The 26,490-nt window shown below is 40.7% G+C and overlaps 1 protein-coding gene across 10 annotated transcripts in view; it reads left to right on the top strand.

Annotated features, from left to right (window-relative positions):
* Window positions 1-26,490, top strand: part of LOC309859038 (tumor protein D52) — a 211,291-nt gene that overhangs the window by 78,007 nt on the left and 106,794 nt on the right. For 3 of the 10 annotated variants that reach the window (XM_082719446.1, XM_082719448.1, XM_082719445.1), the window contains exons 3-8: window positions 4,939-5,087; window positions 6,607-6,708; window positions 7,813-7,839; window positions 15,388-15,429; window positions 16,903-16,951; window positions 20,961-23,686. In XM_082719446.1, the coding sequence (XP_082575572.1) occupies window positions 4,939-5,087; window positions 6,607-6,708; window positions 7,813-7,839; window positions 15,388-15,429; window positions 16,903-16,951; window positions 20,961-21,080 (489 nt within the window). In that variant the 3' untranslated portion in view covers window positions 21,081-23,686. Of the gene's footprint in view, window positions 1-4,938; window positions 5,088-6,606; window positions 6,709-7,812; window positions 7,840-15,387; window positions 15,430-16,902; window positions 16,952-20,960; window positions 26,128-26,490 lie in introns of those variants that run through there. The other 7 variants (XM_082719454.1, XM_082719452.1, XM_082719449.1 and 4 more) reach the window with 3 other exon arrangements.

Raw genomic sequence — 26,490 nt, forward strand, 5'->3', positions numbered from 1 at the left:
GAGAGAAAGCAACATACAGTGACCTGTCCTAGAGCTCTGGCATTGGGGAGAGGAAATAAAAGAATGTGATGCTTTCCTGTGAATACAGATATCTACTGGGTGAAGTGGGTCTGAGAAGTAGTCGGGAAGGAGGAGCACTAGTGAACGTGACCTGGGGGGCCCCACTGGGTCTAACACTCTTGGTTTTTCAGCTGCATCAGTGCCTGTGTTCTTCCCTTCGCTGTGCTGTGGATATACGTGGGCTCTTCCAACCTTCTTTCCCTCCCTCCCTTTCTCTTTCTCTGTCATTCGTAAAATTAACCATTTGAAATCAACCACAGCAGTTAACGCTTTCACAGTCTTTTGCTGCTGTCACCTCTGTGTAGTTTCAAAAACGTTTCCATCACACCCAGGGGAGACCTGTAACTCATTAAACTGGGATCCTCATTCACCCCCTCCCTCACCCGCTGGCAGCAATAACCTGCTTTATACCTTGTTTTCTATGGATTTACTTCTTCTGGATATTTTATTTAAGTGCAACCATACACGTTACCTTTTGTATGTGGTGTAATGTTTTTGAGGTTCATTCTTATAGCATGTATTGTGAATTGGTACTTAACTATTTTTTTAAAAAGATTTTATTTATTTATTTATTTGAGAGAGAGAGAGAGAAGGAGACACACACCCAGCACGTGTGTAAATGTGATCTAGGGGAAGGGGCAGAAGGGGAGGGAGAAGGACAAGCGGACTCTGGGCTGTGTGTGGAGCCTACACCGGACTTGATCCCATGACTCTAAGATCATGACTTGAGCCGAAATCAAAAGCTGGATGCTTAACTGACTGAGCCCCCCAGGTGCCCGTGGTGCTTTATTTTGAATGATAGTCCATTAGATGTGTGTACCACATTTGTTTATCTGTGTGTCGATGGAGGTTTGGGTAGTTTCCACATTTTTCCTATTGCAGATACTCAGCTAAGAACATTTATATAAAAGTACTCGTTCAAATACCTATTTTACCTATAGACCGTTGGGTATATACCTAGAACTGGAATTGTTGCATCAAATGGTAACTCCATGTTTAACTTTTTTGGGGAACTGTCAAACTATTTCCCACAGCAAGGGCGCCATTTTTCATCCCAATCAGCAATTTCTCTACATATTTGCCAACATTTATTATTTTCTGTCTTTCTGATTATGGCCATCCTAGTGAGTGTTAAGTGGTGGTATGTCATTATAGTTTTGATTTGTATTTCCCTAGTGACCAGTGATATTGAACATTCATGTGCTTATTAGCCATTTGTGTATCTGCTTTGGAGAAATGTCTGTTCAAATCCTTTGCCCAGTTTTTTAATTGTTTTTGTTGTTGAGATATAAGAGCTCTTTACCTATTCCGGATATTAGACACTTTTATCAGATAGATGATTAGCAAATATTCTCTCCTATTCTATATATTGTTTTTTCACTTTCTTCATAGTGTCTTAATGCACGTAAATTTTAAATTTTGATGAAATCTAATTTTTCTTGAGTTGGTGGTGCTTTTGGTGTTATATCCAAGAATCCCATTTTCAAAGCTCAGAGCATGAAGATTTACCCTTATGTTTTCTTCTAAGATTTTTAGCTCCTGTATTTAAAATGCCTTTGATCTGTTTCAAGTTAATTTTTGTTTGTGGTTTATGGAAGACATCTAGCTTCTTTCTTTTGTATGTGAATATTTAGTTTCTCCAGTGTGCCTGAATGAATGCTCATGGCATCCTTGTGAAAAATCAGTTGCCATTGATGTAAGGGTTTATTTCTGGACTTTGGTTCTATTACATTCATCTCTGTGTTTATCCTTTTGAGAGTACTACACCATTTTGATTATTATAGCTTTGTGGTGAGTTTTGAAATTGGGGAGTAGGAGTTCTTTACCTTTTTCTTCTTTCTCTAAATTGTTATTTAGGGTCCTTTGCAATTTCTTATGAATTTTGGAATCTACTTTTCTACCCATGAAATGTGCCCTTGGGGTTTAGATATGGCTTTTATTAAATCTGTAGCTTGATCTAGGGGCGTATTGGCCTCTAAGCAATATGGAGTCTTCTAGTCACTGAACATGGAATATCTTTCCATTTATTTAAGATGTCTTTAATTTTCCTTTTAGCTGTGTTTTGTTGTTTTCAGTGCATAAGTCTTGTATTTCCTTACATTTATTCCTAAGTATTTTATCCATATGTTATGGATACTAGATCCTTATCAGATATATTCTTTGTGCCTTAAAGATCATTCTTTTATATATATATTTTTCCATTTTTAAAATGTGTATTATATATATATATATATACATATATATATATATATATAGTATATATAGTATATATACATTGACTTAAGGAATGGTAGCTGTGATGTACTGAGCTAGGTATGTTGGCAGCACAGTCTAACCAACAAAAGTGGGGAATGCACTGGGCCATGTTTTTGTTGTTTTTTTTTTTTTTTTAAAGATTTTATTTATTTATTTGAGAGAGAGTGAGAGAGAACATGAGTGAGGAGTAGGTCAGAGGGATAAGCAGACTCCCCATGGAGCTGGGAGCCCGATGCGGAACTTAATCCCGGGACTCTGGGATCATGACCTGAGCTGGAGGTAGTTGTCCAACCTACTGAGCTACCCAGGCATCCTGTGGGCCATGTTTTGTTCAGTAAGATTGACAGTGGTCTTTCTCTCCAGCTGTCATTAGGGAAAGGGAAACTTCAGAGGAGTGTTAAGGGGTATTTATCTTTCAAGTCTGTTCTTTGGAGTATCTGATAAGTTGGAGTTGGGCTAGAGAAAGAGGTAGTGGAAAGCTAATAGTGTGCAGTGAGAATTAGCCAGTAAACTGAGAAGTGGAGCCCAAAAACCTGGGTTGAAATTCTGGTTCCTACATTGTTAGTTTGATGACTTAGGGCAAGTCATTGAACTTACTTGATTTTGAACCTCATGCATTCATTGTTGCCTTTTTCTTTCAGAGTCCACTTAAGTGTGACTTCCAAAACTGGTACAGAATGAGAGGTCCTGTCTGACAAGCACAGAGGTCATCTTCATTCTGGACCTGCATTCTAATTATTGCCCTCTTAAGAACTCCCTTTGGGGAGCTTGGGTGGCTCAGTTGGTTTAGCTTCTGCCTTTGGCTTAGGTCATGATCCTGGTCCTGGGATGAGCCCCAAATCAGGCCCTGTATCAGGCCCCACATCCCCTGCTTAGCTGGGAACCTGCTTCTCCCTCTCCCTCTGCCTCTTCCCCCAGCTTGTGCACACACTCGCTCTCAAATAAATAAAAATAAAATCCTAAAAAAAAGAACTATGTTTTGTTTTGCTCGCCACTTGGCTTTTGATTCATTCTTCTCTCCTTTTCTTGAATAGTATTTTTATTTTGTGTTCTATAAAGATTTAATCAGTGAAAACAGTTTATTTAACAATGCTATATTTTTAAAAAGTTCATTTTATTTTTTAAATTATTTATTCGGGAAGAGGAAGAGCAGAGGGAGAGGGACAAGGAAACTCTTGTCCAATGAGGGGCTCACTATAAGGATCCTGAGATCATGCATGACCTGGGCTGAAACCAAGAGTTGGACACTTAACTGAGCCACCCAGTTGCCCCCATCGTATGTTGATTTCAAAGGCCATGCTGTCTTTGGAATCATAGAAGTGTGAGGTTGAGGCTGAGAATACGGCTTTGCAACAAGCCATGAGAAACATCTTTTGAAGGGTCTTGAATATTAATGACTATCCCACCCTTTCAACTTCCTGGGACAGAAGGTCTCTTCCGAGTGAGGTCTCTTCTCCTTGTGGGTCTGCCTCTTGCCCTCTGTTTTTCTGACTCTGGCTTTTCTTCTGCTTTATAAGTCTTTTTCTGTTCTCCCTAGCTTCTGCATAGAGTTTTGTCCTCCTCATCTATTTAAGCTATTGTATCTCCTCATCTCACTCTGCCCTGCCTGTACTTCAGGGTTTCTTTATCCAAGTCTTTCCAGCTTCTACTTCAGTGTTAGCTCAGTTTCTCAAACTGGATTCCTGAATGAGAGAGCCTGTGATCATGGAGCATCTTTTATAGCAGGCCCATCACTGGGTGGTGGCCGCTCATTGGGTTGGCTGTCCTTGGGTCAGGGGCCTCCCTCTAACTGTGCAGCTAATTAAGCCTGGTCAGTCAGCATCAAGGGGGTCCACACGGGACTTCTGGGGGCTCTCTGGTTTGATTTACTTACAGCTGTGGCTTTGGCAGGCCCTGGGATAGTCATTTCCAGTATAAACTCATACAAAATGTACAGGAAGGTTGGATTTCAGTTTGACTTGGCTATGGATATTTGAGTGGAGAGTGGTTTGATTTGGTACACAAATACAAATTTTGTGGGCATTCAAGTGGAAGTGTCTAGCTGGAAATACAGACCAGGGGTCAGAGAGTGGATGGCAGAATAATTTGATTATTGTCTGTGTGGAGGTTTGAGCCCTAAGCTTCCAGGAGATAGCAGAGTAAGGAAGTATAGAGAGAGAGAGGAGAAGCCCAAGGACAACTCAAGATAAAAATACAAAGAAGAGGAAAGAGGGGTACCTGGGGGTACCCTCGGTTTGTTAAGCGTCTGACTCTTGATTTTGGCTCAGGTTGTGATCTCAGGGTCGTCAGATAGAATCTGTCATCAGGCTTCACACTGGATATTGAGCCTGCTTGAGAGTCTCTCTCTCCTTCTGCCCCTTCTCTCTACTTCCATTTGTGTGCTTGCTCTCTCTTAAAAAAAAAAAGAATGATTATAAAAACAAAACAGAAAAGAGAAGCTCTACAGGAGAGATCAGCATGTAACCAGTTAACTTAACAACATGCTGTATGTTGTTTTTAAAGAGACAAATGAATCAAATGTTTTTAAATGACTCCAGAATTTTGAGTACAGTTTTGCACTAATAATCTTCACTTTTTGAATGACTCTTGCTGTATTTTTGCCCCATCTCCCCTTCCTCATAGGTAGAAGAAGAAATCCAGACTCTGTCTCAAGTGTTAGCAGCAAAAGAGAAGCATCTAGCAGAGATCAAACGGAAACTTGGAATCAACTCACTGCAGGAACTAAAACAGAACATTGCCAAAGGCTGGCAGGATGTGACGGCAACATCTGCGTACGTTCCCTTGATCATAGATTTTTCTAGAGAATGTAAAGGATGCTTTTGCTCCTTTTGTCTGGGCAGGAGAACTGAAAGGAGATGAAGATGCTTCTGTAGCTCTTCTTTGGACTACACAGGGCTCTCCCGCCCAGTCCTCAGGTGCATCTGACTCTTCTCTAACTCTGGTCTTCCACACTGTTCTAGGGGATAGAAAGAAAACCAGCCTCGTCTGTGAGCTGAAGTAATAACATTTAAGTTCCAGCAGTGTTGTATGTTGACTTGCTGGAAATGCGTCAAGTCGTCCTCAGAATGACTGCATAGGGTGAGAGATGAGGTAGTCAGAGAGAAGGAAACAGGATCAGGGAAGGTCTGAGGTCACAAAACTCAAAAATGTCAGGGCAGGATTTGAACTCTGGGTTGACCAAGTACAGAGCCAGTCTTTCTTCACTCTTCTCTCTATACAGCGCAAGACTCTTGGTTCATCACCTCCGGTGGGTGCTGGTGGCAGAGGCCCACCCCTCAATCTTTTTGTCTTTTTGATCACACAGATTTTGATATGGCGTGACCATCATGCCGTTTTGTGTCCCTGCACACAGAGGAGCAAGCTTCTAGGGACAGATTCTGAAGTGCGTTCTTTACTGTCTGTGTCTTCGTTCCCGGCGCTGAGCTGGTGACCAACGCAGTGAGGCTGACAGCATCCTGACAGGAAAGCTCTAGGTGCCCGCCCCCTTTGAGCCACTTTCTCCTACAGAAGTCCAGGGAACTAGTCTTTTGACTGTGTATCACCATAAACTTTTGTTTTTAGTATTTCATCTTGATGGGATAAGTAAAAATGCTGGAGCATTCCTCTCTGTAACGTGAGGATCTTAACCTCTTTGTGGCTCTCATTCATTTGTTTTTCTTTTCCCTTCACTAATCCCTGAATAGATGGGAAGAGGGAGGTGGTCAGTGATAGCTTTAGGTTCTAGCAAATACCACAGTCAGGTCATTTTCAGTGTCGCACTTTTTATGTACTCTGCCCAGAGTCCCCAAGTCCTTATTCGGTAGCTCTGTAGACCTGCAAAATTAAAAGAAAAAAAAATTCTTGATAGCCCATACAATTTATTTGAATAATAAAGTACACTTGGGCCTTACCTTGCTTCTAATCCCTTTTTAGGACATAAAGTTAAAAAAGGCATGGGAGGAATTTGATTTCATTTTTGTTTTCTTTGGCTTCAGTGGAAAAAGCCTTTGGCTCATTTTCATCTCTTCTCCTGTTTTTGCCCTGTACCCTGATTTCCTTGGCCCTGCCTTCCTAGGCCTCCTTCTGTGTGGCCGTCCCAGGGCGCTGGTGAAGACAGCCCACCAGTGAGGGGTAGGAGTCGGGTGAGGGGGTGACACCCCGGCGGTTGGGAAGGAGTTTGGATTTCTGAAGACAAGACAAAATTTGTTTTAATTTTCGAGAGCTCTCTGAGAGGTGGTGATTGTGCTTTAAATAATTGCTATTAGAAAATGGTAGCTTAACTTTTCTTTGTTCTTTTAAAATTTAACATAGATACAAAAAGACATCTGAAACCTTATCTCAGGCTGGACAGAAGGCATCAGCTGCTTTCTCATCTGTTGGATCCGTCATCACCAAAAAGCTGGAAGATGTAAAGTATGTCCTCATTTCTCTTTGCTCATTAAGTAACTGAGGCAAATTGAAGTATGTTGTGGTTGTGTTTACCTCCCGACTTTGGCTGTGGCTAATGCTGGATTCTCTTTGCGAGTGAGGGAGGCCACTCCTTCAAACCGGACCTGCAGTTGTGCCTAAATTATTTTAGGTGGAGCCTTCCGACTTTGAGGCATAGCATTCCAAACAGTCATCTTACGAGTACATTTAAGATTGTTGGAAAATTCTGGTTGTGTACTTTTGTCCTTTTAGTCCTTCCTGACCATGCAGGGTAAGTATATCTCTCTTAGTTGCAAGTGTGTGGTTGTGGGCCGAGCCTGTTGTCCCGCTGGGGACACGTCCAGGAGCACTGCCTGCACGCTTCGACTGAGACCTGCCTTCAGTTCTGTGTGGGACACTGTTAAACACCGTGGTGTGGTGACAGCGTGCTCGTCTGTGTACTGATGTGTACTGACTTGTAAGCTCTCTCTCCATCCACGCTTAGGCCCAAATCTCGATATGGAGCTTTGCTTTTCATTTTGCATTTATATTTTAGATGAGTCTGCAGAATTTTTGTGGCAATTTCGATAAAACCACTTCACAGTGCTTTTGTGTGTTCCCCATCGTGCCGCCGCCCCCTGCCCCATGTCGATTAGAATAGCGCTGAAAGTGACAAACATGGTTTACATTTGCTGTGCTTCTGTTGGCATGAAGATTTTTTTGTTTTACCAGCCAAACCCCCAGATTGCATGACTTTGTGTTTTTCATTTGTGGGGAATGTAGCTTTTACAACCAGAATTTGGTTGGTTGAATAAAAGTTTGGCAGTCAATGTACTTATGCTCTATACCAGAAAACCAAATGACTTGCTTATTTGTATCTGGACTATTGACATTCTAAGCATTGTGTAATAAACATAGCTTACTGGGATTCTTTGGACAATTGATACACATCTCACAGGTGCTCTCATTCCTTTTCACGCCAGCTTGTTTGTATTTTACTGCAGAGTCCAGTTAAAACCTTAACACAACTCTTAAAAAGTAGGTTATTTCTTTATTGTAGATTTACCAGAACTTCCTTTCTTTTTTAATGCTTACTGTGGCTTCTTGCAGATTGCAAGCCTTTTCACATTCCTTTAGGTAAGGAGAGCTCGAACCATCCCTGCAGCGCAGCTGGTGTCTTAAGACAAGTGTGCTCACATAGATTATCACGCCACGTTGGATGGTTGTTTGTCCACGATGTACTTTTTCTTGCGTTTGGAGTATCTTTCTCTAGTGCATACCTATTTTTAAGGGAGGGTTTCTTGTATCCCATGGGTAACGGATAAATTAAAAGAATAATTTGACACCGTGGTTCAGGGATATGGAAATGATTTTGACATTATTTATTTATTTATTTTTTGGGGGGGGGGTAAAAAGAAGCAGCTTAACCATGGCATACAGAATTCCTCCCTTTTAATGTCTGACTTTGTTTTTGATGCTTTCATTTCTTTGGTGCTTTTGTAAGGATGTTGAAATTCTTCACGTGGGTCCCATTATGTATCTGTAATAGACTACGTATGTACGCCTCATGATGTTAGCCTCCCATCTTATACAGGTTACTCGGGATATTTTTTTTAGTATGGTAAAATATACATAAGGTAAAGTCTCCCACTACTCTGTACTTTTCCATACTGATTTTATTAGCTTATAGTTTTTACTGTTTTTTTATTTCTTATGTTCTTAAAATATACACATAAAGAGATTTCATGGTTGCAAAAGGAAAAATCATCTACTAGGCTTAAAAAAAAAACACTTTAAAAAGATGTCATCCCAGACCATGCCTTTTAGAAGAAATCTTTGTGATGTTGAACAATCTTCTCTGTCTCCCATACAGACTGTTTTATCCAGTTAATAGAGAAACAAAGTTGGAGGGAGGACTTTTAGAGAGTAAGCAGGAAAAGCAACATGGTAGTCTTCATCTCTGTTCCCGGGAATGCGAGTTATCTTCTCAAGTATTCTGTCTTCTTAAGTAAGGAAATATGTACTTAGAGCTGAGGTCTTTCTGTCCTAATGACACTTGGCCCTGGAATTCAGAGAAAAATCATAGGGGTAAATAAACTCTAAATGCTGAGTTATTTAGCGTGAAAATAGTGCTTTAAAAAAAAAAAATCAGCAGTAGGAGGTGATTCTGTATCTTTGGTATTCAATTAAAAATGTCCCAAGTGCTCTAGGCAATCTGTTAAGACCATTTTATCTCAGGTTGTTTGGGTTGAGTGATATTCAGTCATATAATCCATTCTGCTAACATGAGATTGCATTTTGTGGGACAGGTCCAAAGAACATAACCACAAATCAGATACGGTTTTTATATGGAAAGACCTTAAAATCTTTGAGTGGATGGAGTGGGGGATTTTTTTTTTTTTTTCCTTCAGAGCCCATGGTTCTTGGTCATGGCGCTTGGAAGAATAAAGAGGTAAACCAGATGAAGAGTGGTGGGCAGCAAAGCCAAGTTTGTTGAGTGAGAGTCAGTTTTACTGAGGATGATACAAAACTCCCCAGGAGGGAGGAGACCCGAGAGGGTTATCGTTGGGAGTTTCTAAGTCTAGGGGTTTTTATGAGATGTTGGGTTGTATTATTATTATTATTATTTTTAAAGATTTTATTTATTTATTTGACAGAGAGAGATCACAAGTAGACAGAGAGAGAGGCAAGCAGCAGGCTCCCTGCTGAGCAGAGAGCCCGATGTGGGACTCGATCCCAGGACCCTGAGATCATGACCTGAGCCGAAAGCAGTGGCTTAACCCACTGGCTTAACCCACTGAGCCACCCAGGCACCCTGTTGGGTTGTATTAATCTGGTTAATATGCACCTGTCATCCAATCAGGTTTTTGTCCATATGCTCATTTGCCTATCAGGGAGTTGTTCTCCTGGGAAAGGGTGGAGGGCTCCTTCCAGGGTGTTGTAGAATAATCCTTTTAGGAGCCAGCCCTGGCCCCTGCCTGCCTTTCTTCTGACTTTCCTCGGTTAATAATATAGCATGTATTGATATGTGGAGGTTAAAGTAAGGGTTTTGATTAAAACTTGGAAATTTAGAGACATGAGATTATCTTCTAAAAGCTAAATTTTATAATTTTCACAGGTTAAAAGTTGGCTAAAGTCACGTAAATCATTTCTAGGCCAAGAAGCCCTGATCGTAATCTGATTTAATGTGTTTGGATATCATAAAAACATATGAAAACATATGTACTAGAAATACATAATAGAAAACCTCTAGAAAGAAAGACTACATTTTTTAGATCAGTGAGTCCAGGGAACCGTACTGGCCCCAGAAACTGTCCAAGGAGAGGGAACCTGGAAGTGGGTGTAGACGGTTTCAGTCCCAACAGGGCCTTTTCTGGTGTGGAGACTGATCCAGCACTTTATGCCAAGTGCTGGAAATAGCTGGTTAATCCTGTCAACTACCCTTTGTTTTGAGTCCCTGCTTACCCAGCAAGCCTGAGGCGATGATTTCTCTCTCTGACTGGATTGTGGATGATTTGCTGACGTGAATTAGATTCGGCAACGGTTTTTATGCCACATTGTCAGTTAATAAATTGGCACTTGGGATTTAGAAATTTGTCTTACACCAGAAGTGGGTGTGTGAGGAGGACGAAGCAGAGGAAATAAGAGAGATGGAGAGATCTGTTTTGAATGCCCTGAAAATTAGGTGTGGGACGGCCAGACATGGGGCAGGGTAATGGGAGGCCCTGTAGGGACAGCCAGCTCCCCCCACCCCCGGGTGGTACATTCATATCCACCCCTCTCCTGTTTACTTATTTTCTACACATACATGCTGAGCTTTGACTCATGATTTTAATTTTTTGAGAGGTATTTTGAAAGCGCCTTCTCATTTTCCTTGGTGCCAGTATTAAACCTCAGTTTTTAGTATTCGAGTATAGTATAGTAATTCAGTAGTCTCTTTATCAGTACCTTTGATATATGAAGGAGGAAGTGCTCATTAACTTTGCCCTTATTTCCAAAGGAAGTTTCTCCTTTTTATGTGTGTCTTTCTTCATAAAAACCTCTACATTTTTTTTGTGGGGGGGGGGCTCATTAAAGTAACTCCAGACAATTCTGTTTTGCTGAAAATTTCCACCACTTAATGGGAAAAGAAATGACATCTTCTCTCTCAGAGAGTGCTTCTTGATTAGAATTTGGGAAGCTTTATTGAACTTTTCTCCCTTTCACGCCCATATTTCCTAATTTCAGTTACCACAGTCGTTCATTCATTCATTCTTTCATTCAGAAGTATTTGTTTGAATGCTAGCCATGTGCCAGCCCCTGGTCTGGACTGTGTGGTTCGAGTTCCCACTGAAATAATGGTACAGTGTGAAAGTTTTAAATATAATCTAATGTGAAATAAATGTTAACGTGTGTTTCCATTAAAGTCCTCAGTAGTAGTAGTAGTAATAATAATGGTGAATTAATTATGCTCCAGGCAAGGCTCTGTATAGTCCCGCTGAAGGAGGTGCTGTTATTTATTTATTTATTTGATTGTACAGAAGAAACAAAGCCATCGAGAGATTAAGTGGCTTCCCCAAGGTCACACAGCTAAGTGGTTGAAGGCTGAGACTTGAACCCCAGCAGCACCCTACTTCTGGAGCCAGCATTCTTCTTCTCTGCATTGTTTTGCTTCCCCAAAGCCATGATGGTTGAAGAATATGTCCCTCTAGGCACTGCCCGGTGGTTACCTTGGTTTATCACTTTCAGTCAAGGAATTACCAAGAGGGCAGAATGGAATAATACACAGATAGCGCGCCTGGCACATAGTAAGCATTAACTGTTCACCCTACCCCTCCTTTCTCTGTGTCCTACCTACTCCTTCCTTCCTCCTCATTCCTCCTTTTATGCGCCTTCTTCATAGTGATTAGGGGTGAAGAGATCAAGTAGCTGGGTAAGAAACAAGGAAAATGTAAAAAAAAAAAAATTCAGTCTTTTGAAAGAATAACTTTTCTAAAGTAAGAGTAAATACAAGATTGAGAAGCATTTAGTGAGAACCTGGTTGCCATATGGTTTCTTTTTTGGTCAGTGTTTTGAGGAGCCCAGATTTACATTACTACTCTTGATACTACACATTTAAGGGTTGCCATTCAAGATGGAAAAATTTTAACAATATTTGCTGTATGGTTGTTAACTAATCCTCACAATGTATCTATTAGAGACCGCTCTGGCCCCCCAGCAACATGGCTTTTTGCTTCTGAAGTTTTCCATAGTTAAACTTCAGTGAGATTGGAGATGTTAGGTAAGTTGAGGCAAGTTGAGCTTTGTGTAGCTTTCCATAGGGAATCTAGGAGAGCAAGAACAGCTGCCCTGGGAATTACAAACTAGCCACCAACAAAATGGAATTTCATCTATATGTGGATTACAGAGAAGTTCAAATAACTGAGTAGATTTTAAATCGCTGGGTACTCTTTGTACTCCCTATCAACATGGCTACCTCAGATGCAGGGAGACCCACACTTTGTATGAATCTGTGTTACTTTGATCTCATTCTTTGTTCAGTGAGTGTATTTTTATCCTTACTGTGAAATACAAAACCTAAAGAAAGGTGCTCACAACCAAATTCAGCTCTGTGATTTATCACAAAATAAACATTTTATCATTATCACTTCCTTGCTTTTCCTTATGTATTCCCACATAAATATTAAGTATGTGTATTCTTCCCTTTGTCTTTGCGGCTAACGGCTAATGGAAGTTCAACACTAGCAAGTAGGACCCTGAAGGCCTTACAAGAGATGCTACATTGTTTCTTAGATTTCTCAGAATGATTATTTTTAACATTCTTCAAGTCACACTGCAGAAATCATTGGGGCCGGTGAGGTGCTTCATAACGTAAGTGCCCCAGATTGTCAGCTTCTGACTTGGTTTTCTTGGAAGGATATTGGTAGTCCTTTCTTGTAATAAGTGTAAAAATCAAACATTTAAAAAGTTATCTGTATTTCCAATATTATTGTTTTCTCCTGTTAACCTTATTTGTCAGTTTCCCTTTTTCTTCCTGACGTCTCCTTGCATTGATGTTCCACTACCATCTATCTACTTTCTTAATCGGGGGAGACCCCTTGATTAGACTCGTGCGTAGCTCTCCACTGCCTTCTTGTTTCCATTCTCCATCTCCTGATAATTCTGGGTGACTTACAATTCCCTTCTTCAACTTTTAGGGCCCCAGGGCTGATTTCTTACATGTAGGATAATCCTGAAGTAACTTGTGCTCCAGATGTTGAATTTACTACGATTAACTTGATGCACTTAGAATGCATTTTATGATTATTTCTTTCACTTTGCCTTTGACCCCATTCCCTCTTAACTAGCTTGTATGTTCAAGAGGGCACAGAGCTCCCCAAATGACCATTGGAAGGAATGAGCTTTTACATGGTGCTTAGAAACAGTGGCTAGGATTAGCTGTGGACTTCTGAAATTGGCAGTTTTGCCACCTATTTCCTCATTTTGTCAATACTGTGAATTCAGTCTGTGAGTCCCACGAACAAGTAGTTTATCACACATTCAGCTGTAAGTCTCTTCCTTTTGCCAGAATTTGGTAATTTCTGCCAAAATGAATGTTCTAGTGAAGAGTCTTGGTTATGAGGAGCAAAATATTGTGTAAATTAGCTGACCTAAGAAGGGGAATGTGCTTCACAGAAAGAGAATCCAAGAAGAGGAAAGGAAGCAAGTCCTGGACCCACCCAGACTAGGCGTGTTGATTGGAAAGCTGGTAGAAATCAAGGTCGCTTCCAGAAACCAAGGAAACCACTGTTCCTCTCCCACCTGCTCCCCCCCGCCCCCTAACCATCCCCACATGGTCCTCTCTCCTTCCTTTCCTCTACCTCCCTCTGTGCTTCTGTTCAGTACTTTTTTGGGAACTCGCTTCCTTTGCTGTCGTGCAGCTTTGCCCTTCCTGGTCCCATAAAAGGTCTTCCTCGACACCTAAGCCTGCATAACTTTATTAGCTCACGTACTTAGCCACTAACTGACCAATGGCTTAGTGTCCTAATTACAAAATCCCAGGATAAGAAAAGAACCTTAATTGGTCTCTTCTTGCCCCCCCCCTTTTGTTCAGCACAAACAATTTGTAGATGAGCAGGAGGTTAGTTGTGGTTGGGCTCCACTGATCCAGTTATCATCACTGAGGATGATGGAAAGTGGCTGAAGAAATGTGATTATGCAGACAGACTCTTTAGAAGTCTATCGCAAACTACTGTAATTAAAACAATTAGAATTGTAAACTAAGAGGGATGATTTTTATTCCTCTTTGTCCTTCAAATATGGATCCAGCCAACTGCAGTGGATCAAGGAGGAAAAGAATTAGCAAATTCCTCTTAGAGAATAGTCTTATATCCAAGTTATCTACCACTCTTATAGTATAGAGAGAATGGTGAGCTGTATGGCTCTTTGCTTCTGTCATGTATGACATTAAGTATGAATGTCCAAATATTTTACCAGTTATTTTGATTGTGAACTGCAAGCATATTTTGATTTATGTCAAGATCATACTTCCATGTCACTACATATTAGTGCAAAACTAGATTGCGGGAGCTTCTTTTGAAACGCATTATCATTTGTAAAACAGATTTTTTTGAGGAAACTAAATCACACATGCAATATTCAAATATAATTGAGAATACCTTGGACTGTCCAGCTTAACCGCAGGAAAGATTTCCTGCCAAAAGTGCTGTGCCAGTGATCAGAATATTTCAAGGACAGCAATCATATCATCAATTTACAGTGACTTTGTGAGCCATAATAGTAAAGTACTTTCATTTTGTGAGGCGGTCTCTATGGGAGATGGCTGAGAGTAGATAACCTTGAACCTGGGTGGTCAGTGAACCACATTGCCCTAGAGAAGGAAGCTGGTCCTGGTAAAACAAAGGACCAGATGGTATTTGAATGACCATTAAGAACATTTAGTTAATGGGGATGAAATACAAGTGTCTCTTACTAGAAAATTAATACTACTACTAAGGAGTGATCTCTGATCTGACTTGAAGTTGTCAAATAGGGGATTTATTTTGGTCTGATCACAAATCTGTGGGAGAAAGGCAGCTGCTGGAGCCCTTCTCCAGCCTCATTTGTGTGTGTGTGTGTGTGTGTGTGTGTGCGTGTGCGCGCGCCCGTGCGCCTCTTTGTGTGCTTCGTTTTTTTGTTTGTTTGTTTGTTTGTTTGAGGGGAGGCGGTGAACATTGAATTAGGAATCAGGAAGACCCAGGTTCCATTCTTGATTCTACTATGACCCTGGGTAAATCATTTAACTTCTGAGCCTTGGTGCTAGATGACCCACAGTGAAAGCACTGGAGTTTCCAAAGTGCTATAAAATGTAAGGTTGAATTATTAGTTCTATCAACTTATGTGATTTAAATTGGCTCATGAAGGAGTACCTGACTGGCTCAGTTTGTGGAGCATGTGACTCTTGATCTTGGGGTCATGAGTTCAAGCCCATGTTGGGTATAGAGATTATTTTAATAAATAAACTAAAAAATTTTTTTGAAAAATTTTAAACAAATTGGCTCATGAATAAAAATAAATTATTTTGGGAATGACTTTGATCCCCTCCACCTCAAAAAGTAGATTAAGTCTTCATGGTGCCAAAAGAATAAGCTTCTAGAAAGAAGGTTTTTATCATGTCTAATCACAGTACTAATTTCATGTCTATCTCTTTTTAATGCTGCCTCTTAGTATCCGCTCCATTCAACATTCAATTAGCATGCCTGCTATGAGGTAAAGTATATTTTTATAAAATGTACTTGATCTTACTTAGTACTTATTCTTTACTTAGATGTTGAACTTGAACTGTTCTGAAACAGAGACCTGGGGTTCTGCTCTACGTAAGCTGAGTGTCCATATCTGTCAGTTTTCATTCACTCTACGTGTGATGTTAAGAGGGTATGAGAGATGCATTCAAGATTTGTGATTAAAAAAAAAACTCATATATTTTGAAAACCCATAATATTGTTTCATATCTTTAATCTGCTTAATTGAAAACATGAACACGACTCATCTAACGAAGCTGCTTTTTCGCATCTCTAATACGTGTCCCACCACATCTGCCTACATTAGCTTTAATTGCTCCTCTTCTCTTCCATCCTTCCAGTTCCACTTCCCTCATCCCACCGTGACATTTGGAGCCAGCTGTGATTTAATTGTATAGTCCACTTTCATTAGAAAACCCGTGCAAGTGGTATATGTTATTACCACGCTTGCCTCTCTAGGGAGGCAGGGGACTTTTAATCATACATGCTTGGCTAAACTTGTAGCAAACTTCAGAACTACCAGGAGAGCTTGTTAAAGCCCCTTGTTGGCTGGGCCTCTCCTCTGGTTTCTGATTTCTGTAAGCCTGAGGTGGGACCTGAGGACTTGCATTGCCAACAGCTTCCCAAGAGTCACTGATGTATCTGGGGGCCCGCCCCTTGCCACTGGCTGCCCATCCCCACTGTGGGAGGGAGGAGCCCCCGTATTCCCTTCTTCACCTTTTCCATCTAGGGTAACATGAAGGATATTTGAGGTCAGGTGAAGTCTGGCAGTTTGGAAACCCAGATGTGAGCAACATAGGTGCTGTGATCCTCCGTAATTAATACAGATGAGTGGGAAGGCCTGTGAAGGCCTGGGATCCGAGTGCTCTGTCCCCCGGGGAAGCTTTGTGATGTAGACGAAACCACATCTCTTCCTTTCGGTCTCCCTTTCTTGGTCTCTTATGCTGCTCCCTGGAAACCAGGATCCCTGTTCATGGAAACTTACGTGGTCTGCTTGTCCTGCTTGGGGATGTGGGTTACTACTGTAGGACTCTGGCCAGGCAACATGGGAATTTAAACTCGAGTTTTAAAGTATAGTACGGTCACCAAAGGTAAAGTGGCATGACTAGATGGGTGAAATGACAGAATCGATGTTCTACGTGCCTTTGTTCCCTCTCCTCACACATGTACTGGACTCCAACTGTTGTCCCGTATGACTGAGACAGGCCGTTTGTGGAACTGAAGGTGGTGTTGTCAAAATCTTAGACCCGAAACGGATCATTTTCCCTAGTAATGTCCTACCTAATGATTTGTGTGTGTGCCTGCACACACATGTACAGTTTATCAGTCTCTTCTTTGACCGAGAATAATGGTGAAGAGGAATACAGTCAACTAATGACGCCAAGCTAGTGAGTTTTATTCAGTGTTTGTAATAGAACTCTGTTTTTCTTTCTCTCCATAGAAACTCCCCAACTTTCAAATCATTTGAAGAAAAGGTTGAAAACTTAAAGGCAAGTAGAGATGAATAGTGATGTCTTACTTGGTACCTTAATTTTTTTATTCTTTTTGCTGTGGGTAAATTATTCTCATTACTCTTTCTTTCTAAAAGTATTTAAAGAGCTTTTTGATATATTCTCTTTTAATCCATTTTTTGAGTGTATGTTGTAGCATGGCAGAAGCTAAATGCTGAAAGGAAATGTAGGATTTAAAAAGCAGTAGTACTTGAGAACTTTGTGTGACTCAAATACTTTTATAACCAGATAAAATTTAATATAAATTTTATTGTAGAAAATTAATAAGTACATTACAAAAGCACAAAAAGTAAGACACAAAAAAGTTGGCCCTATCACCTAGAGTCAGCGATACGTATGTAGTAGAACTATGCCTTTGTGCTTTAAGAAGGAATTAACCAAATACCACAACATTTTCCTATGTCATTAAATATTCTTCCTCAAAATTAGGTTTAATGATTGCTTACATGTACCCTCTGACAGATAGTGTTTGTTCAGTCCTCAGTTATTAGACATTTAAGATAATGATGGGGATGCCATGGTGATCATTATTAATGATGCATGGTTTTATTTTTTGATGGCTTTGATTTCAGGGAAGGTGGGCATTTTTCCACGACTAGCTTTCTTAATTTGTAAATTATATTATTTTCAAGATTATATTCAAAATTATAAAATCACCAACTCAGGATTACCAGTGGCCAGAAAGGTTGTCTTAGGTCCCGTCTACTGCCCAGCCCTTCTCTACAAATTTGTGCAAAGCCAGTATTAACTTTCTTCTTAAACTAAATCTGTTAAGTACTGTAGATGTTTTTAAGGATTAAAGGCATTATCTTAAACCCTTTATATAAATCTGCTTAAAAACAAATATTCAGATTCAGTCTTTCAGAATTGTAACTGGAGTCACTTATTTCTAAATGCATCTTTTTTTCTTTCCTTTTTCCTTTTTTTTTTTTTTAAGATTTATAATTAATTTTTTATTTATTTATTTTTTTTACAGAGACACAGTGAGAGAGGGAACACAAATGGGGAGTGGGAGAGGGAGAACAGGCTTCCTGTGGAGCAGGGAGCCCAGTGCAGGGCTTGATCCTAGGACTCAGGGATCATGACCTGAACTGAAAACAGACACTTAAGGACTGAGCCACCCAGGTACCCCTAAATGCTTCTTAAATTGCAGAAGCAGGGAATGCTTATGGAATGAAAACCAAACACTCTTCCAAGACGTGGATCTTTTTTTCTTTTATAGACACAAATACACACCTTTTCTCTTTCTACATAAATGCATAAACATTTTTCAGAAAGAATCACACTGCACAGACAGTCCTATAACATTGTTTATTCAGCCCCCACTAGCATACGTACTCTATGATCCCACAGACACAGACACCTGTTCCTTTTACTCACTGATGCTTCTCAAAGGCCTAGAATAGTCCTTGGCACATTGAAGCTGCTTAATACTTATTTGATGAGCAAAATGTTTATCCTAGTCGTTCTTCTAGGTCAGTATGAGACCTGCTTTATTCTTTATAATGCCTAGTCATGTATTTGAAAATAGACTGTACATTGTCGAAGTCAAGGTTTACTAGAATTCAGTTCTCACTATTTGAGGTCTATTGTGATAAGCCTCGCCTTGAAATCTGCCTTAAGCATTAGTTTTTGAAATGACTGGTTGGAAAACCAGACAACTGTATTCTTTTGCCATTGAAGGTGAGGAGAAAAGTCCAGGTCATTTACTACATACTCTCCTTCTGAGTAGATTTAGCTTCTATAAATTGTGGTGAAATTTGGCTTTTGAGACATGACTAGGCACCATTCAGATAAAAAACTTGTAATTTTTTTAAAAAGTGAAGTTTATGAAACATAACCTCAAAAGGCTGTAAAATATGGTTGTATGCTTGGGCCGTAATTTAGCTAGATTACATTTATATTCAATTAAACATCAGGTCTCCATGTACTTAGGTTTAGATTTTGGATTGATTCATGGGTCTGGGATTATTGGGCATTTGCTATGTGACGGGGTAGGCCTCAGAGATACCACAGTGAGCAAGAGACAGAGACCCTTTCTGTAAGATGGGTAGACATTTGAATGGTCAATGAAAATAAAGTGAGGTCGGGTGCCATGACAGGGAGACTCGGGGATGCAGTGGGACCAGTAGCAGGAATGTCTGACTTGGCCTAGGAGGGAAGATAGGGGAGGGCTTCTCACAGGACACAATAATATAAATGGAGGCTTTGAGGTTGAGGGAATGTTTGCAGCTTTGGAGCCCTTTTCAGGAATACGAGGAACTTTGCTGTGCTTGTAGGGTAGTGAGCAGAAGATGAAGCTAGGGTGATGGGTAGGCCACACTAAAGAATTTGGACTTGGGGCAATGGGACGCCCTTAATGGATTTCAAACAGTGTGGGTAGTGTATGCTGTGCATTTTGGAAAGATTACTGGTGCCCTGCAGAGCTGAGGGAACGAAGACTGGCGTCAGAAGACTAGTTAGGACAAAGGAATTATGCCAAGATGGTGGTGGGGTGAGTTAAGGTAGTGCCCATGGGACAGGTTTCAGAGATGTTTAGAATTTAGAAATGACAGCTTGAAAGTCGCCCTTGGATTGGATGTGGCACAAGAGAGAAGGATCAAGGATTCTCTCCCAGGTATCCGACTGGGCCAACTAGGTAGCTGCTACAGCCAATTAAAGTCTTAAGGAAGAATAGAGAAAGGACCAGTTGTGGAAGGAGTCCTGCATTAGACGTGTTGAATTGCAAGGGTCTTAAACTTTTCCTGTAATAAAGGAATGTGTTTTAATAAATTAGTAAATATGCAGTGGACAAAAGTCGTGCAGATTTTCCAAACAATTTAGGGATCGTGGATGGGAAACCAAAGAGAGTGAGAGAAAATTTCAGCTAGATTCCAGCTGATAATGTGGCTAGTCAGTTACGATTCAACTAAGAGCAGGGGCAAGCTAAACCTACCGTGAGTTGCTTTGTGGGTTACTGATTAACGTTTCCTAATATTAGTCAGCTGTCCCGTCGGGCAGTAAGGAGATGTAACAGAGAGCATAGATAGGTCAGTGTTGTTAAGGATGAAATGACATAAGGGTTTTGAAAAGCATAAAGTATGATACAAATGTAAGGCAGACCTATTCATACAGACAGATGTTCACTGACAAAATTTCAGGCCAGATAAATTGGAGTAGTGCTTCACACCCTGTAACTTGTCTAGGAAGCCCCTGGAGATCTCTAGATGGAGGTGGGGAGACTGGGCTGAGCCTACATGTCTAACAGGCTCCCAGGGGGCACTGAGTCAGTCTGGGGATCCTTGCACCACACTGTAAGTAGCAGCACATTAGGTTTTATGCTGTAACTGGGAAAAACAGATCAATTTCTTTGCTTGTCAGATTCAGTAGTTCTTTTCTTTTCTTTTTTTTTTTTTTTAAGATTATTTATTTATTTACTTGACAGGCAGAGATTACAAGTAGGCAGAGAGGCAGGCAGAGAGAGAGGAGGAAGCAGGCTCTCTGCTCAGTAGAGGCTCAATCCCAGGACCCTGGGATCATGACCTGAGCCGAAGGCAAAGGCTTTAACCCACTGAGCCACCCAGGCACCCCAGATTCAGTATTTCTTGAATGAATGTAGCTGAATGAACAGTCTGATGGAGCTAAAGTGTTTTCCAAATATAGAGAGACTTCCAATAGATATTTGAGAGTAATAGGTCTTCAGAAGTTTTTTGGACAGATTTTCCTGGGAGGAACGATGAGCAGATGGGAAAAAAGAGGATTGGTAGCATCTACCAATCTGAGTATTCCCGCAGAGGACCCTGCACGGCTTTCTGTTTAACTGCGCGGGAACACCGCAGCAGTACTTAAATTCTGGGCCTATATGACCTTCGCTGGGCTAGCAGGTTCTGGATGGATTTGATCCTCAAAGTAAAATTTGAGTTACTTTTTTGCAGAGTCAGCTGAGTTTATGTTTCATGATGTCTTGTCCTTTTTGAACTTTTTTTTTTTTTTTTTTTTTTTTTTTAAGTCTAAAGTAGGGGGAACCAAGCCAGCTGGCGGGGATTTTGGAGAAGTCTTGAATTCAACGGCAAATGCCAGTGCTGGCGCCCCAGAGCCTCTTCCAGAACAGACGCAGGCAAACCCGTGAGGCCCTCACCTTTGTTCGGCTACCCACTGCCAGATGCTGCAAGCAAGATCCCAAGCACGTCTTGTCAACAGTCGTCGCCGTGAATTTCCACCAGATGTGCTTTCACTTAGCTTTACGTATTCATTTGACCAAATAGTTTGTGGGTTGAACAAAATAAAACTATCTTCACTCTCTAATGTGCATTTAAGGGCCCTGATTTAGGAAACACTATTATAAAAAAACAATAACAACAACAACACATGTAATCCCTGGGATCCTCATTAGAATGATCTAAGAAGCTTCAGGTTATCATACTGCTTTCCTCCTTTACAAAATTGCTGTGGATCTGGGATGCCACTTTGATCTTTGTCTTCAATACGATTTTCTTGTCTCCTTCTTGAACCTCTGGGTATTTGATTGTTAACTAAAATTTTCTTTAAAATTTCCTGAATCCTGGTTATTACAAGTTTTGGCACAATTTTCTTTAGCTCCAAGGGGAGAACGACCAGCTACAGAAAATGTTTCTTGAATAAACATTGTTCTGGTAGAAGGTATCTTGTATCTTGTGTGTCTGAAGACAGCAGACTAAGTATAAATAAATTAGCTCGACTTCCAGTTTGTTACAGTTTGGTAAGTGATGACATGTGTGGCGGTTCAGAGTCCTAGGTGACTTGAGAGCAGAACCCTCACATTCTTGTCACCAATTGTGATAATAACCCGTTCAGTGTATTTGTTATTATGCCACTTCTCTTGACTTACTTGTCATGAGACTAAATTTCTAGTTTCAGAGTAGGTTGCAAAATAACATTTTGATTCAGGCTGTCTCCTAATTACCAGTAGGTTGGAATAGGAACACTCATCACCTGTTCCATTCAAAAGCTTGACCATTGTTTAGATCTCAGTAGCTGTAAAAATGCTAAAATCAATCACATTAGGGGGAATGTTGCTGTCTTCATATAATTCATTTAGCACCATTTAAAAATGAGCACACAAAGTTGTATGACTAATATAACTTGAAAAGATTTTATACTAAGGGGTTAGTGGTAACTCCTGAGGATTTAATGCATAAGTGATACTGTAGACATTGCCCCTCTACTTTGAAAAAAATGGCAGGGCTGAATGAACCAAAGCCTCTAGAATTATCTGCATGGAGGCCAAGGTACTCTCTTCTAATTAGTTACTTACTTGTCACTATGACCTTTCATTATTCCGTATATGGTTATGGCCTATAATGTTGTATTTGTTATTTATCAAGCTGTAATTGTTTTCGTATTGTTTATGCCAAATGTTAATTGCCAAGCTTGGAGTGACCTGAGGCTTTTTTTTTTTTTTTTTTTTTTTAAAGCATGACTAGATTTACTTCAGGATAAATTATCTTACGAAAACCAAATTTGAAAAGCCACAAGTGTTGGTTGTTATAAGTAACATGCTGCCATTCTTGATTGCTAGAGTTTTTGTTATAGCATTTTTAGATGCAACCAGAAATAATGCTCTATTAAATGTGAAAAGCTTAATAAATTCTGTATATGAGTCGTATAGGTCTCAATATTTATTGTGAGACCACGGGTCTGGAAACAGCTTGTATTAAATAATCAACTGGTGTCTATGCAAAAAAACAAAACAAAACAAAACAAAAAAACAACAAACATAACTTTTTTTTTTTTAACTATCTGCTTTAAATCACTGCTTAATGGTGTTAGACTAACATATATATTATTTCCTTTAAGAGACTTTAAGGCAGTTGCCCAGTTGTTGAAGTGCTGTCCTGGAGGACTGGATCTGTAAAAATTTGTCTTTTTATAGAAATACTGTGGTTACTCATCATAACTGTTAAATTATTTTTTTTCCAACCAGTCTTTTTTTTTTTTTTTTTAAATCACAAAATCCTCTTTTCATCACATTGTTTTTTGGTGTCCTGCCCTGTTACTATCTTTCACCTTTAGCTGAATGGAATATATTCAGATCTCTGCTTTATAATGAGAAATGATAGACTAAGGAATGGAAAACGGGATGGTACTATGTGGGTACTTGGTGATGGTCATGAAAGAAATTGGGAGAATGGCTTTTCCAGACATCTACCTTTATTTAATTTCAAATGATTTAATCTTTTGCAAAGTACTCTGCATCTTAAAAGTAGTAGTAAAAAGTAGTGAAAGATTGAATTTAGATAAACATATGGAGGTAGAAATACTATTCAAAGTAGTCATTGTGGAAGATTCAATATTATGAATTCACAGATATTTAAGAGATTTGGAACACAGTAATTATTAAAAATACCAGAGAGGTCCTGGTCACGCTATTGAATTTTGTGTTTGACACTGAAAGAAAACAGTAACTTGAGAGTGAAATCTCAGATGTTCAAGTGAACAAGTGTGAAAGAAGGAAATCCCTGAAATTAACCCATGGAGTTTGTGGGAAATAAAGCAAGAGTAAATTCCAAAGTAAATTATGGAAGAGAGAATTCACTGCATTATTCTTTTAGTAATTCAAACTACTGAAATAGAGAAGGAGAAAACACCTTTAATTTGGAATCACTGTTTCTGGATTTGTTTATCATGAAATGCACACTGTATTTTTTTTTTCTTTTTGTAAAGTATTTGAAAACAATAAAAATTCTGTAATTTGGGTATGGGTTCTTTTTGTATGTATTATGTGTCAGGGAAAGAGGTGAGTCCATTATTACAACTTTTCTCCAGACACTTGGAAATTTAGATATGGGAAAAAACCCGTAAGTAGCTCTCTGGAATTAGTGTATCAAAACTGAACAAGCTACATGTTTATTCTAAGTGACTATTTGGTTTATGTATGTAGAGATGCTGCATAAGGTCCCATGTCAACACCACATGTGTTTCTTTATAGCTTTTAAGACCCAGATGAAAAATCAGATTTTCTTGCCCATACCAAAGAAACATTTGGTGATTAATTTGCGACCGACCTATTGTAATTGGATTAATTATAGAGACTGTGTTGGGTTAGACTTAATATAAAGCAGTTACCACTTTTCAGTAAACCTGCAAACCTTATACAATTAATGTCCATATTATTCAGACTCTGAAATCAAAATGAACTAAAATCAGAATGAGTAGAAACAACTCTTAGTTTATAAGACTTCAGAGGGCAGGGGCAGCAAGTACCTACCACTGCCCAGGATTTCGTATTTAACATAAATGCTACTTGGTGACTAAATTTCTTGCCAACTCTCATACACAATTTTGATTATGGAGTGAGGTGGTTTGGTAGTGTGATTCTTGTAATTTGGTGGTTTTCCTAGCATACAGTGAAAAACACAACACCAATTTTGTTGGAATATTTGTAAGAGGGTATGATTTTTTGCTTTAACACTCCATTTCACCATGCTTTGTTCTTTTTGGTTTTTAGGATCAATTCTCTAAGCTAATGACTTGGCTTTATAAGTGAGGAAGCTAAATCAACCTTAAATTGATGTGCCAGAGGTCAGGATTACAGTCAGAGGTCACTGGCCAATGCTCTTTACAATTTACCACTTTTTCCTGAAGGGAAGTATAAGTAGCAATTGCCACAGATAACAAAAATGTCTCGGGTAAGACTTCATTAATGGTCAAAGAAAATAAATGGCTTAAGTGCCAAGAAGGAGAACACCCTGGAGTAGAGTCTTTCTTAAGCACCCTCGTGAACTTATGTAAGGATTACCCTAATTGGCTAGTAGTACTAAATTGCGTGGTGCATACAATTACACACCGTTCCAAGGTTAATGTGGAGAGCATGAGAAGGGGGAGGGTTAGAGGGAGAAGCAGACTCCCTGCCAAGCAAGGGAGCCTGATGGGGGACTCAATCCGGGGACTCCAGGGTCATGACCTGAGCCGAAGACAGTCGCCCAACCAACTGAGCCACCGAGGCGCCCCTGTAGTCAGATACTACTAAAAAAGGGCTGTGGTCACATAAAAATTCCTTCTGTCAAAATACTTGCAAATGAACTGTAAAGGGCCTTGTCATCTCCCCTAAAATAACTGTGGATTAATATAAAACTGATAGAAGATAGATGGACAGTTTCGTTTATCAACACTTGGTTTTGAAAAGGGTGGGCAAATTCTGGGAATTAACATTGACGAGGAAAAGGGAGAAAATCATGAATGAGGGTGGGAGTCTCTGGTGCACACTCCGAAATGTAATTACTTAGAAGGAATTGTAGCTACCTATAGGTGACAAAAACGTCTTAGATTAATTTTTGAATGTCAGTGGATCTCAGAAGAGGCTGCAAAAGACAAACTTGGACCCAGGATTCCACACAAGTTCACTGAACCCCACTGTGTGCCCGGTGTCAGGGATCCAACAGCCAAGAGTTTACAAATTTGGGAAAGCAAAGAGAAACGGTATTAAGTAAACTTAATAGCAATTATGCAATAAGCAATTATAGCAATATTAAGAATGCTAAATGGTGCAAAGGAAACCCGGGGAATCCGACAATGTGTTTGGGGTTCCAGTTCCAAATAAGGTAATCACGGAGAACCTCTGAGCAGAGACCCGAAAAACAAGCCTTGCGGCCATCCGGGTAAAAGCCCATGAGGTGGGGCTAGCACGTCCCAGACGTAATACCAGAATTTGCAGGAGGACAAGGGCCAAACGATGCTCTGAGGAACGAAATTCCTGCAAGTCAAAAACACTTTCCATGAAAAACCTAGCAGATCGCAGCCAGTAGAGGACCCCTAGGCACCACCGATATAATTCGCCGATTTTAGTATAACCATTTCTCCGCACGCCCGCTGCCTACACAAGCGACCCGCCCGCGCTCCGGAGGAGGGTGGACCATTCGTTGCTCCGCCCCGTGGCCTCTGCGCCTGCGGAGAGGTCCAAGGTCAAAGGTTGCGGAACCGTCATGGCGGCGCTGTGTAGGACCCGTGCCGTCACTGCCGAGAGCCAGCTCCGGCGAGTGTTTCTCCTTTCTCGGCCCTGTCGAGGCGCAGGCACCGAGAGTAGCTCCGGGAGTGAGAGTTCCGATTCCACAGAGCCTAAAATGCGCCAAGGCGGCTTCGCGAGCGCTCTGGAGCGGCATTCGAAGCTGTGGCGGAAGGCGGAGCTCGGGGAGAAGACCGTGAGTGGCGGGAGCTCGCCGGAGACGCGTGGGACCCGGCTGCGGCTGGGGTTTGAGGGGAGCCCGGGCGGGTGGTGTGGGAGTCGGGGCGGAGCCTGGGGTAGGGGTGGAGCTAGGATCTGGGGTGTGTCTTGGCCTTGCGGCAGGCTAGTCCGAAGAGAGCTAGGGGTTGGTGTTTTTCTCCATTTGTGGTACTTCTGTGCGGCAGGTACGTGCTGGACCTGCGTTGTCCGCACTCCTTTGCGCCCATCTTCCTGGGTGAGTGCTGGACGGGAAACCAGCAGGGAGCGCTGCCCGTGAGCGGTCTGGGGCGACTCCTGGGTCTCAGAGACGAAGTGGACTCACACCGGGGAAGGACGGGGT

Source organism: Mustela nivalis (assembly GCF_964662115.1).
Source record: "Mustela nivalis genome assembly, chromosome: 2".
Taxonomy (NCBI): domain Eukaryota; kingdom Metazoa; phylum Chordata; class Mammalia; order Carnivora; family Mustelidae; genus Mustela; species Mustela nivalis.